At 38.1% G+C, this 19,221-nt stretch overlaps 1 protein-coding gene across 1 annotated transcript; it reads left to right on the top strand.

Moving 5' to 3' along the window:
- Positions 1-15,106: 15,106 nt before the first annotated feature.
- LOC103681509 (olfactory receptor 11H6-like) lies at positions 15,107-16,228 on the top strand. The gene has a single exon (XM_008711101.2). The coding sequence runs from the start codon at positions 15,107-15,109 to the stop codon at positions 16,226-16,228; it is 1,122 nt and encodes a 373-aa protein (XP_008709323.2).
- Positions 16,229-19,221: the final 2,993 nt, after the last annotated feature.

Consider the following 19,221-nt stretch of genomic DNA (forward strand, 5'->3'; position numbering starts at 1 on the left):
CAGGTATGGGAATATCCTGGTGTGAGGTGTCTATGCTCAAGCAGGATGACAGGTCCATCTGCACAAGGAAGACTGGTGGCATACAGTGGGATTATCAAATACATTAAAAATCAAGTATAATAAATTAGGCTTCTCACTGTCAGAAAAGGGATAACAATACAGAAAGAATGAAATCTAGAAATGAACCCTGTAGTGTTAATTGGAATTGAAAGTACCAGTGTAAATTCATGGTTTTCGATAAATATGGATAAATCTAGAAATAAATCTGCCACTGAGAGGTCCTAGCACAGAGAAGTGCCAACAGCAATAAGCATACCCACCATGTTCCATTAAAAGGAACCAGAACTCTTTGAGAAAATGGCCGATTCCAGAGCTAAGATTAGAAAGCATAAGATGAGCCTGGAACATCTTTTCTGTGCCAAAAACCAAGGCAGTATTTAACGATTTGTGTGTACATACCAAAAGGACACAAAAGTGAACTTGAGTGAGTTGTCAACAAACAAATCAGAGACAATTTCACAACAGATCTGTAACTATTCAATGAAATAGGGAACTATCAGTCCATACAAATAAATAAATCAACAAAGTGAAAGTCTTATGAGGTATTTTCTAAGTTTCAAGTTGCCTCTTCTCACAATCTGCTTACTAATAAAAAAAAAACAGGGAAACTTACTTTACAGTGAGTGGAGTAGGCTGGCAGACAACACCTTAATCAAAATTAAAATTGCCATAAATGGGATGATAGAATGCAATAGAGGAAAATGGCGTCTATTGCTGTCAAGGATATCTAACCTGAACTTTATCCTAAAGTATAGAAAACAAACCCAGTTTGAAGAACTCTGTACAAAATAATTGGCCTATAAATTTTCACAAATGTCAAGTTCAGGAAAAGACCCAAAAACCTATCCCTCCCTACTGTAGAGAAACTACAGACACATGACAAGTGTGGCCACCATGGAGGTATGCCATACAGATCTCCAAGAAAAAAAATGTTGATCAGCTATGAGGAAAGTAGTTAGCTGACAGTCTCTAGCTTCCATACATTTATGATTCACCACGACATTTATTTTTTAAGATGTTTTTATTTATTTGAGAGAGAGAGAGCATGAGGGTGGGGAGGGGCAGAGGGACAAATAGACTCCACGCACAGAGCCAGACATGGGGCTCAATCCCAGGACCCTGAGATCATGACCTGAGCTGAAGGCAGATGCTCAACCCACTGAGCCACCCAGGTGCCCCTCACCACAGCATTTAAATCAAGGCCATGTTCTTCCCACAACCAGTCCCTAGTTAACATGGGGTGAAGGTGCAGGCCTGACCCAGTGAAGGAAAACTTTGAGCCAGGGTTCCCCATTGAGCTAGCTAAGACTTTCTCAGTGCTGCTTCACAGTCTGAGGCTCCTCTTCACCAATCCCCTTCCTTCCCTCTTCCTTTCTTACGTGTCAGTCCAGCACCTCGGTTTAAAAGCTTTCCTGACTGTGCCTGCTGCCCCTCCCCTTTATTTTTCAGATGTTCCCTCAATAAATTTTGTATAGCTCTAACTCTGTTAGAGGTATCTACTCCCCAAAGGACCCAAATGACACTACAACTAAATGCACTGAGTAATTCTGAATTGGATTATTTTTGCATATACACAGATACACACACACACACACACACACACACACACACACACACACTGACAAAACTATAATGAGGTTCTGAAGATTAAATGGTAATGATGTATCCATGTTAATTTCTTGATTTAATGGTTGTGTTGAGTCACATAGGAGAATACTCTTAGAAAGGCACATGACAGTATTTGGGGATGATGGCTTAGGGGGAAAAAACCCACTTTTTGTGTACTGTACTCTCAAGTTTTCTGTAACTTCGTGATTGTTTCAAAATGTAAAAAATGGAATCAGAAGACAAAAAGAAGTTCATTAGACCATAGTAATTCTGAAATACAAATGAGAACATGGCGTCAATTCCTTCTTTTCCAGGGTGTTAAAAACTGAATTGCATTCCCCAAGATTTATATGTTGAAGCCCTGACCCCCAATGTGACTCTATTTGAAATGTGGCTTATAACGATGAAATTAAGGTTAAATGAGACCATTAGGGAGGGGCTAGAATTCAATGGAAGAGGAAGAGACACTAGGAATGTGCACACACAGAGAAAAGACCATGTGAAGACAAAGTGAGAAGGCAGCCAAGGAGAGAGACCTCGGGAGGCAGCAAACTTGCCAACACCTCAATATTGAGCTGCTAGGCTATGAAACTATGAGAAAATAAATTTCTGTTGTTTAAGCCACCCTGTCTGTGGTATTTGTTATGCCAGCCCCAGCTGGCAAAAGAGCGGGGAAAGGAATGTTCAGTGATTTGGTTCACATGTTTGCTTTTTATTTTTTTTTAAGATTTATTTATTCATTTGAGGGAAAGAGAGAGAGAGAGAAAGCACGCAGAGGGACAGAGGGAGAGAGAAACTCCAAGCAGACTCTGCATTGAGCACAGAGCCTGACATGGGGCTTGATCTCACAACCCTGAGACCATAGCCTGAGCTGAAACCAACAGTCAGACTCTTAACTGCCTGCACCACCCAGGTGCCCCTCAGGTTTGCTTTTTAGGAATGCTTCTCTATGGCTATTGGCTCCAGGCTCCACCCTCTGAGTCGGCTTTCTGTTTCCATTAGAAAGTATTTGGGTTTGTAAAAAAAAAAAAGAAAAGAAAAAAAAAAAGAAAGTATTTGGGTTTGTACTGGAGTCGCTTTCTTAGCCTCTTTCCCTCTCATAAAAGTTTGGAGGCACAGGGGTCTCTTTTAAATTTGAATTGTCTCTGTTTTAGTCCAAACTGGTAGTATTTCTGCCAACCAACATCCTAACTTGCTTGTGAGAATCTGGTGATACCTTGAACTCATTTTACAATCCGGAAATTGACACCATTAAATGTGACGTCCACTTTACAGCAAGATCAGCACTGTGGCTGTCAGAAATAAGAAATGGCTGCCATGGCACCTCTCCGTTTCACTGACCATGACCTCAACGGAGATTTTAAAGATCTGACCTCACCAATGCACCAGGACGCTCAGAGAAAGCCACCCCATGCCACAGTTCTTATGGTCATCACTGCTGCCATAACAGTCAAGTTCAGCAGCCGCTTCGTTGACCAAGGCACGCACTTACAATCAGTAACAACTTATTTTTTATAGTTTTCTGACCTTTTTATTTTTTATAAAAGCTTTATTAAAATATAATTCATATACTAAAAAAATTACCCTTTTGAAGTGCACAATTCAGTGGTTTTAGTATATTCACAGAGTCGTGGAAACCATCATCACTAATTTTAGAACATTTTCACCACCGCAGTAGTAAACCCTGTAACCCTCCAGCAGTTACTCTCCCTTCCCCTCTTCCCCTATCTTCTGGCAATCACGAATCTACTCTGTCTTTCTAACTGGCTGCTTTAACTTAGTGTATTTTCAAGATTAGTATGATATTGTCGAAGTTAGTATAATATTTTCAAGACTCATCCATGTTTTACATTATCAGTACTGCATTCCTTTCTATAGCCAAACACTCCATTGTATGGACATGTCACAACATTTTGTGTATCCATGTGTCAGTTTCACTTTTTGGCTATTATGAGTAATGCTGCCATGAAAATTCTCATACAAGATTTTGTGCAGATGCATATTTTCTTTCTTTTTTTTAAAACTTGTTTTGGACACATATTTTCAGTTATCTTGGATAGGGAGGAGGAGTTAAGATGGTAGAGGAGGAGGACCCCCCAAACACAGCTAGATAGTTATCAAATTACTCTGAGGTCAGAGAGAAAAAATCAATTGGAGGTCAGAGAGAAAAAAACTGCAAGTCTACAAGTAGAAAGGTGACCACCCTTTTGGAAGGTAGGAGGTGTGGAGACTTGAATTGGCCGAGATAGAGCTGTGGATATGGGGCAGGGAGGGAGCCTGCGTAAAGAGTCTACCACAAAGTATTATAAGCAGCAGAGCACAAAATCTGAGCTTTTAGAGGTCTGCTACCGTGGGTGATGTGCCTGGCTTCAAGGTGCTCAGGTGGTGATGTGGGGCAGAATCCCAGGAGTGACAGGGTGGTCTGAGGATCCCTTGGGTCACAAGAAGAACAGGTGCCCCTAAGGGCTGTGCTGTTCCCAGGCAGAGGAGTGCAGAAGCCGGCTGAGAACAGCGCGTCTTGGTGCCAGCTTTCTGCTCGGTATTCCCATAAACTGTGAACTGCCCTGCAGTTGTGCCACCAGTTTCCTGGACAGCTGGCCTGCAAGAAAGGCAAAGCAAGACCCTCTCCTGGAAGAACAGTGTGGGTCTGCACTGTGGGAGTCCCTAAAATTTGAAGTTTTGAAATTCAGTTGCGCACCTGAAATAAAAAGCCTCAGACACAGGCAGGATGAGGGCAGAGTTCTGACAGAAACCAGGGAAACAAGAGGAGTGATTGGTTGCTCTTCTGTGAGAGCTCACTGAAGAATGGCGGGCACCAACTTTCAGTCCCCAGGCTAGCCCGCAGAGATTTATCCCATCCATCAGCGCTGAAAACCTTCAGGGAGCAAAACAGTGCCACCTAATGGAGGCTGAAGCCCCTTACACCAAACCCTGATACCCCCTGCATCCTGGGGGCACATTTCCATTAGGGCCAGCTAGAAAATCAGCACAAAAGGCCCCTCCTCCAGAGGACCAGCAGAAAAACTCGCTCATACCAAGTTTACTGATCTTAGAGGGCTACAAAGTTTCAGCTCTAGGGGAAAATAGTATCTAGCCTCCTTTGAACTTTAATTCTTAATTTTTCATTATTATTTTTCATGTATTTTTTCAATTCCTTTTTTCAATTCAATTCCTTATTTCTTATTTTTAAAATTTTTACATATATAATTTTTATATTTTTTATTTTATTTTCAATGTATTTTATTTTTTTTTATTTTTGGACCTAGATACTTTTTTTTAAAAGATTTTATTCATTTATTTGAGAGAGAGCACAAGCAGGGAGTGGGAGAAACAGGCTCCCCACTAAGTAGGGAGCCCTATGTAGGGCTCAGACCCCAGGACCCTGGGATCATAACCTGAGTCGAAGACAGACACTTAACCAACAGAGCCACCCAGGCACCTGAATCTAGACTCTTTTAACAAACAGACCAAAACACACTCAGGATCCAGGTTTTTTTTTAATTTGGGGGGAGATTTCCTTTGTTTTTGTTTTTTTCTGGGGGCTTTTTTTTCTTTCTTTTTTCTTTTCTGGACAAAATGATGAGATGGAGAAATTCACCCCAAAAGAAAGAACAGAACGTAGAACTCATGCCATGATTTAATCAATACAGATAGAAGTATGATGTCTGAACTAGAATTTATAACAAAGTTTATAAGGATACTAGCTGGACTTGAAAAAAACATAGGTTACACTTACTGCAAAGACAAAGAACTAAAATCAAGTCAGTCCAAAATTAAAAAGCTAGAATTAAAAATGTTATAACTGAGATGCAAACACAAATGGATGCCATAAAAATGAGGACAGACAAAGCAGAGGAGTGTATCAGTGATACAGAAAATAAAATTATGGAAAATAATGAAGCTGAATAGAAGAGGGAAACAAAAATAATGGATCAAAAGGTAGACTTAGGGAACTCAGCATCTTATTAAAATGTAATAACATTCATACCATAGGAGTCCTGGAAGAGGAAGAGAGAGAAAAAGGAGCAGAAGGTTTAGTCAAACAAATTATAGCTGAAAACTTCCTTAATCTGGGGAAGGACACAGAAATCAAAATCTAAGAAGCACAGAGAACTCCCATTAAATTCAACAAAAGTAGACCATCACCAAGGCATATCATAGTCAAATTCACAAAATACACAGACAAGGAAAGAATCCTGGAAGCAACAAAGAAAAAAAGTCCTTACACATATCGCATGGAGCACTGGGTGTTATACGCAAACAATGAATCATGGAACACTACATCAAAAACTAACGATGTACTGTTTGGTGACTAACGTAACATGATAATAACTTTAAAAAGTCCTTAACCTACAAGGGAAGACAGATCATGTTCACAGATCAGTCCACAGAAACGTGGCAGGCCAGGAAGGATTGGCAGGATATATTCAACATGCTGAGTGGGAAAAATATGCAGCCAAGAATTCTTTATTCAGTAAGACTGTCATTCAGAATAGAAGGAGAGATAAAGAGTTTCCCGGACAAACGAAAACTAAACAAGTTCATGACCACTAAACCAGTCCTGCAAAAAATTTTAAGGGGGACTCTTTGAGTGAAGAAAAGAAACCAAAAGCCACAAAGACTAGAAAGAACCAGAAAACATCACCAGAAACACCAACTCCATAGGTAACACAATGGCACTAGATTCATATCTCTCAATAATGACTCCGAATGTAAATGGACTAAATGCTCCCATCAAAGACATAGGATAGCAGAATGGATAAAAAAAAAAAAAAGGTCTATCTATAGGCTGTCCACAAGAGACTCATTTTAGACCTAAGGACACCTGCAGCTTGAAAGTGAGGTGATGGAGAATCATCTATCATGTTAATGGATGTCAAAAGAAAGCCTGAGTAGCCCTTCTTTTTTCAGACTAACTAGATTTCAAAACAAAGACTGTAGCAGGAGATGAAGAAGGGCATTATATCATAACTAAGGCATCTATCAAGAAGATCTAACAATGGCAAATATTTATGCCCCCAATTTGGGAGCACCCAAGAATATAAATCAATTAATAATAAATATAAAGAAACTCACTGATGATAATACAATAATAGTATAGGACTTTAACATCCCACTTACAGTAAGGTACAGATCATCTAAGCAGAAAATCAACAAGGAAATAATGGCTTTGAATGACACACTGGACCAGATGGATTTAACAGATATATTCAGAATATTCCATCTTAAAGAACAGAACATATATTCTTTTTGAGTACACATTCTCCAGAATAGATCACATCCTGGGTCACAAATGAGCCCTCAACAAGTACAAAAAGATCAAGATCAGGGGTGCCTGGGTGGCTTAGTTGCTAAACATCTGCCTTCGGCTCAGGTCATGATCCCAGGGTCCTGGGATCAAGCCCCCCTTCCCTGCTCAGGGGGAAGCCTGCTTCTCCTCTCACACTCCCCCTCCTTGTGTTCCCTCTCTTGCTGTCTCTCTGTCAAATAAATAAATAAAATCTTAAAAAAAAAAGATCAAGATCGTACCATGCATATTTTCAAACCACAACACTATGAAACGTGAAGTCAACCACAAGAAAAAAGTTGGCAAGACTTCACATACATGGAGGTTAAAGAACATCCTACTAAAGAATGAGTGAGTTAACCAGGAAATTAAGAAGAAACTTAAAAAATACATGGAAGCAAATGAAAATGAAAACACAACAATCTGAACCTTTGGGATGCAGCAAAGGCTATTCTAAGAGGGAAATATATTGCAATACAGGCCTACCTCAAGAAGCAAGAAAAGTCTCAAATACACAACCCAAGCTTACACCTAAAGGAGCTAGAAAAGCAGAGCAAATAAAACCTAAAGCCAGCAGAAGAAGGGAAATAATAAAGATTAGAACAGAAATAAAGGATACAGAAACAAACAAACAAAAGAAACAGTAGAACAGATTAATGAAATAAGAGCTAGTTCGTTGAAAGAATTAATAAGACCAATAAACCCTTAGCCAGACTTATCAAAAAGAAAAGAAAAAGGACCCAAATAGATAAAATCAGGAATGAAAGAGGAGAGATCATAACAAACCCCACAGAAATACAATTAGAGAATACTATGGAAAACGATACGTTAACAAGGTAGGCAATCTAGAAGAAATGGAGAAATTCCTAGAAACTTACAAACTACCAGAGCTGAAACAGGAAGAAACAGAAAATTTGAACAGACCCAGAAATAGGAAATAAATTGAATCAGTAATCAAAAATCTCCCAAGAAACAAAAGTCCTGGGCCAGATGGCTTCCCGGAGGAATTCTACCAGACATTTAAAGAAGAGTTAATACCTATTCTTCTCAAACTGTTTCAGTTCTCTTGGATATATATTAGGGGTAGAATTTCTGGGTTATATGCCAAGTCTGTTTAATATTTTGAGAAACTGACAAACTTTTTTCCACACTGGCTTACCACAAAGCACATGAAAATGTGCTTATTGACTATTTGCATATCTTCATTAGAAAACTGTATACTTAAATTCTTTGACCACTTTTAAATTCAGTTGTCTTTTTATTGTTGATTTATTAAAGTTCTCTGTATGTTCTGAATATAAGTCCCTTATCAGATACATGATTTGCAAATATTTTCTCCTTAGGGCCTGTATTTTCACTTTTTTTTTTAAGATTTTATTTATTTATTTGACAGAGAGAGAGACAGCCAGCGAGAGATGGAACACAAACAGGCGGAGTCAGGGAGGAAGAAGCAGGCTCCAGTGGAGGAGCCTGATGTGGGGCTCGATCCCAGGAGTTTGGGATCCAAAGGCAGACGCTTAACGACTGAGCCTCCCAGGCGCCCCATGTATTTTTACTTTCTTCATGGTATCCTTTGAAACATAAAAAATTTCCATTTTGAGTAAGTACAGTCTATTTTTTCTTTTGTCTCTTGTGCTTTTGGTGTTATTAGAAACCACAGACTAATCAAATTATGCCTAAACAGATATTCACATTTATGAATTTTTCTATGAGTTTTATAGTACTAACTTTTGCTTTTAGGTGCGATCCATTTTGAGTTAATTTTTGTATGTGGTGTGAGATTGTGTAAATGAACTGCATTCCTTTACATGTCAATATCCAGTCTTCCCAGGACAATTTATTGAAAATAACTTAATTAATTATTATGTCATTAAATACTAAGGATTACTAGAATTCCACTAGAACAGACAAGTTAGTAAGCACTGTGTTGAAGCCACAGAGCAAAATCAAAGTAGTCCCAAACTGCCATTTTTGAAGATCTGTTTTCCAGAACCATTCCTGGCAGCAACTTCTGTGTCAGAAAAGTCCAGTCAACAGATATAAAGTATTGTAACATAGAGAACTTAATGTAAAAAAGAGATCACTAAGGTAATAAAGATATGTCAAACAAAATAAAACAAAAAGAAAAAAAAGGAAACAGGGAATACTAAGTTCAAAATCAAACGAGCCAGATGCCACTTTTAGTTCTGGGGCAGCAAAGGGAAAAAGTTGGAATTATTAAAAACCTAAAAGCTTCGAGATTAGGCCCTACAAAGCTGAAAAATCAGATTCTCAGGAAAGGATACCAGCCACCCGATGCTGTGCTGATGTCACTAAGGGAGAGCATTGATGCTATGTAAGCCAATATGTTAGAAAAAACATCAATTCTACTAATATGGTGGAACTCTGTATCCACATAGGGTTTTCTTCCACCCCATGTAGCTTCCAATAAACTAACCATTTCTTGTTTATCCAATCCAATTAGCATGTCATTGATATAGTGGGCTAGTGTGAGTTCTGCAGAACGTCTACCACTAACACGGCCTTGTTGCCTATTCCAAGTGAGTAGGAATTATTTCTGATTCTTTTTTCTGATTACATGGGAAAGAGCACAACTGCGCGATTAATGTCTACATATCATGTACTTAGACTATGTTAAACTGCTCTTCAAAAATACATATGGTACAGAAAATGAATTTAGCCATGGTCCTGAATATGGCCACTGAAGCCATCTGTGATTTAGCTCCAGCTCTGCCCAGCTAGTCTGAAAGCAATTCTGGCAGCTCAGGGAATTGGCAGGAGACATGGCCATCAGTATTCCCAGAGTCCTGCTGGCTTATCTCAGTCCAACTGCAAAGACTGAATTAACCCTGTGATTGGGTATAGCTCCTCTCACAGTTTGAGATTAATCCTGTCTGCCTAGGTACCCACCCACAGACTTGGCAGGGCCCTTACAGGGACCCTGTGAGAGCAACCCTGTGTCTGCATCTGGTAACGAGCATGCCATCTGTGGACCCCGCTGCAGAACCTAAAGCAGAAGCTTGTCTCAGCACCAGCCGTATACACCATGGTTCTAAAAGCAGTTCCCCCATCCAAGGATCAGAGAGGATCCACACCTGCCCAAAACCCTGCATACAGTCCCAACACCAGACTCCACTGCAGAGTCAGCAGCAGCAACATGACCCGGCTCAAATCCCATACAACTACAATCCTACAAAACTGTAGAATTGCAGAACTAATAAATAATTCAGTAAAGTTGCAAGATATAAAATCAATATACAAAAAATCAGTTGTGTTTCTATACACTAACAATAAAATATCCAAAAAAAGAAATAAGAAATTAACAATCCCATTTACAATAGCATAAAAAAATACATAGGAATAAATTTAACCAAGGAGATAAAAGATCTCTACACTGAGAACTTTAAGACACTGGTGAGAGAAACTGAAAAGGGCACAATAAAACGGAAAGATATACCATGTTCATGAGTTCTAAGAATACTGTTAAAATGTCTATACTACTCAAAGCAATCTAGTCCAAGGCAATCCCTATCAAAATTCCAGTGGCGCTTTTCACATAAATAGAAAAAATAATCCTAAAATTTGTATGGAACCACAAAGGACCCCAAATAACCAAAGCAATCTTGAGAATGAAAAACAAAACTGGAGTTATCACACATTCTGATTCCAAATTATATTACAAAATTATAGGAAACAAAACAGTATGGTACTGACATAAAAACAGACACATAGATAATTGGAACAGAATACAGGGCCCAGAAATAAAAACATGCATATATGATCAACTAAGAATACATAATGAGGAAAAGATAGTCTCTTCAATAAATGGTGTTGGAAAAATTAGATATTCACATGCAAAAGACTGAATGGACTCTTCTTTTACACCATACCCAAAAGTCAACTTGAAATAGATGACAGATTTAAACATAAGACCTGAAACCATAAAACTCTCAGAAGATAACATAGCAGAAAGTTTCCTTATAGTCTTAGCAATGATTTTGGGGGTTTGGGTTTGATGCAAAAAGCACAGGCAACAAAAGCAAAAATTAACAAGTGGACCTGTATCAAAGTAAAAGCTTTTGTACAGCAATGAAACAATTAACAAGATAAAAGACAACCTACAGAATGGGAGAAAATGTTTACAAACTGTGTATCTGATAAGGGGTTAATAGCCAAAATATATAAGGAACTCATACAACTAAAGCAAAGTATAAATATATATAAATTTTAAAAAGCACTAAGGATTTGTATAGACTAAGTTCTAAAAGAGATATGCAAATGACCAACAGGTACATAAAAAGGTACTCCACATCACTAATCATCAGGGAAATGCAAATCAAAATCACAAAAGATACTTTGCACCTGAAAGAACGGCTAGCATCAAAAAGACAAACAAGTGTTGGTGTGTATGTAAAAGAAAAGGGAGCCCTGGTTCCTTGTTGGTGGCAATGTAAACAAATACAGCCACTATAAAAAACAGTATAAAGGTTACTCAAAGAATGAAAAAAATAGAAATATAATGCAATCTGGCAATTTCGCTTCTGGGTATAAATCTCAAGAAAACGAAATCACCATGTAGAAGAGATACCTGTACTCCCATGTTTAATGCAGCATTATTCACTAGCCAAGATATGGAAACAACCTAAATGTCCATCTACAAATGAATGGATAAAGATGCAGTTATATATACAATGGAATATTATTCAGCCATCAGAAAGAAGGAAATCCTGCCATTTGTGAAAACACGGGTGGACCTTGAGGGTGTTACTCTAAGTGAAACAAGTCAAACAAATACTATATCACTTATATGTAGAATCTCAAAAATCTGAACTCATAGAAACAGAAAACAGATTGGTGGTTGCCAGGGGCTTTGAGGTAGGGGAAATGGGAAGACGTTTGTCTAAGGGTACAAACTTTGAGTTATAAGATGAAAACATTTTGGGGATCTAATGTACATCATGATAATTATTCTCAACAACACTGTATTACATAATTAAAGTTGCTAAGAGAGTAACTCTTCAATGTTCTCATCACAAGAGATAAGGAATAATTATATGAGCCGAGGCAGTTGTTAGCTCATGTTATGGTGGTAATCACTTCACAATACGTGAGTGTATCGAATCAGTACATTGTATACCTTAAACTTACATATTGTTGCTATATATTATATGCCAACTATAGCTCAATAAATCCAGGGGAAAATATTTAAAGAAAGAAGACTACAAAGAAGTACAGATGCTATACAAAGAAGAAATGGGGATAGCAGGAGTGGGCAAAGAAAGAGGCCATCTCCCTAGCTGACACTACTCCAGCACACCAGCCACCTTGCTTTTCTCCTGATACACCACTGCACATATTCCTAGCATTAGCTGTTCCTTCTGCCTGAAATCTCTTGATATCCTCTTGGTTTGTTCCCTCACTTTTCCAAGCACATGCTCAAATGTTGCTATCTCTGCTGGGCTTTCCTTAAAAACTCTATTTAAAATTATGATTCTTGCCCTATTTCTGGTCCACTCCACTTTCACACTTCATTATTCTCAAACAACAACAAAAAATTATAATACACTTACTGATTTGATCTTTTGTTGCTTTCCCTACCCCATTGTATTGTTCTATGTAGGTAAGAACTTACTCTGTTTTGTTTGCCTGGATATATCCCCAATGCATGTTAAGTACTTGACAAATAGTTGTTAAATAACTCCATACTAGCGTTAGCACTTAAAATGTCATTTTTCTAATAAATATGACAAAATTGTGACTGAAATATCCCTAAACAACAAATTTAAGAACTAATATTGATGGGGAAAGAATTTTCTTTTTCTTCAAAATAGAAATAGGGAATCCAGTGGTGTATCTTCATATTGTAGCTATTACAACAAGCTCTATTACTTTTTAATTATTCCCCAGGAACCTTTTGCAATTCCTGGTGAGAAAAAGTGTTAAGAGAAGGTAAGAACCCAGTTCTGCAATGCACTAATCCTCAGGGAATAGCAGGGCTTGGAATTTCACTGTAAATAAATAAAGTTCAAAACAGTCTTATCTATTGAACAAATACTTTAAAATGTCATGGGAGAGGGTTCCAAATCTCAAAAGACTATGATGCAAAGAAATAAATACAGACGATACCGTCGCCTAGGCTTAATCTTAACCATAAGTATGAGCTTTGCAGATAGGGGGAAAAATCTAAAATTCACTCTGCACATTTCATGGCAGATTACAAACTGGATTCTCCAGTTCTTCAGAAGTCCCTCACATGCTTTTCGCTCTGGGGGGTAATATTTTATTCCCCCTCTCTGACCTTTCTTCTTGACACTTATCCAAGGAGCGAGTTAAAACTTTGCATGCCCTATTACAAATGCTGGTTTTCTGCATAAATGGATTTACTGGCAAGTGCTTTCTTCTTGCTCTGAAAACGTAAATATCTGAGTAGAATAAAATTCAGACAGAAAAGTTTGAAAATATTAATTTTTCTCTTTTTTGCCCAAGTCTGGGGAAATATATTTATCTGGCTTCCTTATCCCTTTAAAATACAGATAACTATTGTTTACAGCAAGAGGCCTGGGGATTTTGTGTAAAAATAGGTAACTAAAAATTTACTAGAGATGGATAAATGTTGAATTTTGTTTCTTGTTTAACAGAGAAAATATAACAAACCTCAGATTCCACTGATATTATATCTAACTCATACATTGCTCTCAGTTTTACGAATTTAATATGCCTTGGTTTTATGTGAAGCAACTTCCTTTAATGACAAAATCATTCAGCATCTGCATGCTGTTTCTTGCATTTGTAGGATCTTCTTTGGATTATGACTTAATACAATTAGTATTCCCAAGAAATACTGTAACAGGAGACACAAACAGGGTGAGTACTGATGCTGATTTGATATACCACTGTTACTATATAACACTGTCAGTCACAATATTAATTAAAATAGCTTAGAAAAGAATACCAATGTGTTAGGTCACAGTTCAGAATAAAAAGGAAAAAAATAAATGGTTTTAAAAATTTAGTCGAATGAGTTATGAAGAAAACCACTAAGACCTGTTATGCATGTAAGTGAGTCTTTTCTTCCATAAAAGAATGCAGCAGAATAATTTGTGGGCATCCCATAGATTAGAGTATTTTAGAAACATAAGAATATCAATTGTCTCTTACATTAATTTTATGCTTTTTCTCTCTTTGCTTCTGTATATTTTGTCCTCACTATACATAATTAAGTACCATTTAAATGTAGTTAACTTAAAGCCACTCTCTTTTCACTTCTAGTGAATGGCCAAGATTCAGTAGTTCCACACCTTGCTGTCTCTATGTAATATGACATTTAGTTCTTTCTCAGATACAACAACCTCAACTGAGAAAATCAAAAAATTATTCACGATAAAAATCCTAAATAATTTTTTTTAAATCTTACTATATAATAAAAACAGATCAAGGGAGAATCTTTGTCTTCCAGGACAGAGGAAAAACAAAAACTCTTGTATCTGGTGAAATGCTAGTACATGCTTTCCACTGCCACCTGATAAGATATGACTGCTGTGGGAAACAAACTGACTGAACTGCCAGGTTGCATTCAGACTTGATACAGTCTACGTAGTTCCATGGGCAATGAGTATACATAAACAGTGGTCCTTCCACCTTAGATGCCAAATGTGATAGCCAAGAGTAGGTTTCTAAGGAAATAAGACATACAGATTTTAACTGTGATTCAATAACAAAAAACTAGGGGTGATTTTAGGTGCCAAAGCGTAAGGCTCTTCCCCATGCTGTGGAGCTGAATCCAACAGGCTGAATAAAGAGAAAGCATTTTTTACGTAGCAAACATGTCTAGTCATATAACGAACTACCTAATGAACCAGAGAACTATTTTAGTCATCACTTTATAATACCATAAGCAAGCACAAAAAGGAGTATTCCCTGTGCCCTTTCACTGTATCTCAGTGAGACAGAACTTTCTGAAATGTCTTAATAAAAGTAGTACTTCATTTGATATTCTTATCAATATTACTAATTACAACAAATTAATTTTACATTATACTTTAGAAAGAATTTTCAATTTTCTACTCCTAATATGTAATCCAGTATCTTGACTAACTTAATGATTGCCCCACACCATGTTTTTATTTATATTATTATTTACATCTTATCAAAATGAAATCATACTCTTGGGGAACAGGTTATGATGATGACAGCTTTGTTGCTTTAACAGAAACCTCACTGTTTGTTACTTTATCAAAAAAAGAATTTGGTGTTTTCAGGAAGAACCAGCATACTCCATTAAAGTATAATAACCAAGTCATCTCCATGTCTTCCAAACCAAAGAATGTGTCCAGCACAGAAACCACCAACTCCATTAGCCACTTCATCCTCATGGGCTTTCCCTCAAGCCCAGAAATGCAGCTCCTCTACTTTGGGCTCTTCTCAGTAATCTACATCCTGACTCTGATGGGGAATACGGCCATTGTCTATGCTGTGCTGTGGGACCGGCATCTTCACACCCCCATGTACATATTCTTGGGCAATTTCTCTCTCCTAGAAATATGTTATGTCACCACGACCGTCCCTAATATGTTGGCCAATTTCCTGTCCACAAGCAAGTCAATCTCCTTTGTGAGCTGTTTCACACAGTTCTACTTCTTCTTCTCTTTTGGGTGTGATGAGGGCTTCTTCCTTTGCATCATGGCCTTTGACAGGTACCTTGCCATCTGTCGTCCTCTACATTACCCACGCATCATGACTAAACAGCTGTACACCGGCCTTGTCATCTTCGGATGGTCGGGTGGGCTCATCCTATTCCTAACTCCAGTTGTTCTCATTTCACAGTTGCCCTTCTGTGGCCCAAATACCATCAACCATTTTTTGTGTGACCCTGTCCCACTGATGACGCTGTCTTGTTCTGAAGACACCATCACTCAGCTCCTTTACTCTACTTTCAATGTTATTTTCATGATTGGCACCTTCCTCTTTATTCTTTGCTCCTATGCTCTGGTGATTCTGACTGTGCTGCGGATGCCCTCACGGGCTGGCCAACACAAGGCTCTCTCCACTTGTGCTTCTCATTTGGCTGTTGTCGTCCTGTTTTATGGCTCCATTATGGTGATGTATGTTAGTCCTGGATCAGGACACCCTGTGCAAGTGCAGAAAATTGTGACCTTATTTTATTCTGTGATAACACCCTTCTGCAATCCTCTAATATATAGCCTCAGGAACAAGGAGATGAAGACTGCCTTAAGGAAAGTCTTTGGGACTGAAATACCTGCCCATAAAATATAAATCAGAAGTCAGAGAGAACCAAGTTCCACCACAACCTATCTTAATAAGATACGAGGCAAGATAATTTTCTAGAGAATTCAATAATTTTGGTTAGGGAACTATTACAATAAAGCCCACCATCATCTTAAATATCCCTCACTGCGTGATGGGCTAGTTTTCTTTAATAAATAAAACTGTCTTAGTCTCTTCAACAAATGGTGTTGGGAAAACTGGACAGCCACATGCAGAAGAATGGAACCGACCACTTTCTTACAACATACACAAAAATAAACTCAAAGTGGATGAAGGACCATATCAGATAAAGGGCTAGTATCCAAAATCTATAAAGAACTTAACCAAACTCAACACCTGAAGAACAAATAATCCAATCAAGAAATGGGTGGAAGACATGAACAGACATTTCTGCAAAGAAGACATCCAAATGGCCAACAGACACATGAAAATATGTTCCACATCACTTGTTATCAGGGAAATACAAATCAAACCACAATGAGATACCACCTCATACCAGTCAGAATGTCTAAAATTAACAACTGAGGAAACAACAGATGTTGGTGAGGATGCAGAGAAAGGGGAACCTTCCTACACTGTTGGTGGGAATGCAAACTAGTACAGCCACTCTGGAAGACAGGATGGGAGTTCTCCAAAAAGAGGGCACTTGTTGTGATGAGCACTGTTATATGTAAGTAATGAATCATTACATTCTACTCCAGAAACCAATGTTGCACTGTATTTTAGCTCACAAAATTTAAATTAAAAAAGAACAAAAATAAATAAAAATAAAAATAAGGGACACCTGGGTGGCTCAGTTAGTTAAGCACCTGCCTTTCATTCAGGTCTGGTTCCCAGGGCCCTAGGATCAAGTCCTGCATCAGGTTCCTTGTTCAGTGGGGAGCCTGCTTCTCCCTTTGCCTGACTCACCCTCTGCTTGTGCTTTCTCTTTCCGCCTCTGACAAATAAATAAATAAAATCTTTAAAAATAAATAAATAAAAATAAAAACAGTCTAACCAACACTAGACTTGCAGAAAAATGAGTTAAATCCTGACTAATGTTTGGCCCTTTATATTTAGCATCTATCTTAATCCTATTGGAGATAAACAATAGTCACAAAATTCCTTTTTTATTTTTATGAGTTAATTTTTTAAATAATTTTTTATTATATTATGTTAGTCACCATACAGTACACCCTTAGTTTTTGATATAGTGTTCCATGATTCATTATTTGCGTATAATACCCAGTGCTCCATGCAATACATGCCATCCTTAATACCCTTCATTGGCCTATATGAACCCCCCACCCCCGTCCCCTCTGAAGCCCTCAGTTTGTTTCCCAAAGTCCATAGTCTCTCGTGGTACCTTCCCTTGTTTTTACCCCCCCTTCATTCTTCCCTTCCCTCTCCTGCCGATCTCCCTGCTATTCCTTATGTCCCATAAATGAGTGAAACCATATGATAATTGTCTTTCTCTGCTTGACTTATTTCACTTAGCATTATCTCCTCCAGTGCCGTCCATGTTGCTGAAATGTTGGGTAATCGTTCTTTCTGATTGCTGAGTAATATTTCATTGTATATACGGACCACATCTTCTTAATCCATTCATCTGTTGAAGGGCACAACAGCTCCTTCCACAATTTAGCTATTGTGGACAATGCTGCTATGAACATTGGGGTGCATATGGCCCTTCTCTTCACTACATGGGTATCTTTGGGGTAAATGCCCAGTAGTGCAATGGCTGGATCATAGGGTAGCTCTATTTTTAACTTTTTAAGGGACCTCCACACTGTTTTCCACAGTGGCTGTACCAACTCGCATTCCCACCAACAGTGTAAGAAGGATCCACTTTCTCCACATCCTCTCCAACAATTGTTTCTTGCCTTGTCCATTTTTGCCATTCTAACTGGTGTAAGGTGGTATCTCAATGTGGTTTTGATTTGAATTTCCCTGATGGCTAATGATTTTGAACATTTTTTCATGTGTCTGTTTTCCATTTGTATGTCTTCATTGGAAAAGTGTCTGTTCATATCTTCTGCCAATTTGTTTCTCGTGTATTGAGTTTGAGAAGTTCTTTGTAGATCTTGGATACTAATCTTTTATCTGTAGTGTCATTTGCAAATATCTTCTCCCATTCCGTGGGCTACCTCTTAGTTTTTTTGAATGTTTCTTCAGCTGTGCAGAAGGTTTTTATCTTGATGAAGTCCCACAAGTTAATTTTTCTTTTGTTTCTCTTGCCTTTGGAGATGTGTCATGAAAAAAGTTGCTGTGGCTGATGTCGAAGAGGTCACAGCCTATGTTCTTCTCTATGATTTTGATGGATTCCTGTCTCACATCAAGGTCCTTCATCCATTTGGAGTTTATCTTTGTGTATGGTGTGAGAGAGTGGTCAAATTTCATTCTTTTGCATATAGCTTTCCAATTTTCCCAGCACCATTTATTGAAGAGACTGTCTTTTTTCCACCGGATGTTTTTTCCTGCTTTGTCAAAGATTAGTTGCCCAAAGAGCCAAGGGTCCATTTCTGGGTTCTCTATTCTGTTCCATTGGTCTCTCTGTCTGTTTTTGTGCCAGTATCATGCTGTCTTTGTGATCACAGCTTTGTAGTATAGCTTGAAATCTGGCAACGTTTTGTTTTTCCTTTTCAAAACTTCCTTGGCGATTCATGGCCTTTTCTGGTTCCACACAAATTTAAGGGCTGTTTGTTCCAGTTCTTTGAAAAGTGTCATTGGTATTTTGATTGGGATAGCATTGAAAGTGTAGATTGCTCTGGGTAGCATAGACATTTTAATTATGTTAATTTTTCAGATCCATGAGCATGGAATCTTTTCCCATCTTTATGTGTCTTCTTTAATGTCTTTCAAGAGTGATCTGTAGTTTCCAGAGACTATTCTCCTTTTCGTCTCTGGTTAATTCCGAGATACTGTATGATTTCTGGTGCTATTGTAAATGGAATCGATTCCCTAATTTCTCTTTCTTCAGTCTCATTGTTCGTGTACAGAAA

This window comes from Ursus maritimus, unplaced genomic scaffold, assembly GCF_017311325.1.
Source record: "Ursus maritimus isolate PB19 unplaced genomic scaffold, ASM1731132v1 scaffold_49, whole genome shotgun sequence".
Lineage (NCBI taxonomy): Eukaryota > Metazoa > Chordata > Mammalia > Carnivora > Ursidae > Ursus > Ursus maritimus.

Coding starts and splice junctions, on each gene's coding strand:
- LOC103681509 (XM_008711101.2), top strand. CDS start 15,107: ATGAAATCATACTCTTGGGGAACAGGTTATGATGATGACAGCTTTGTT.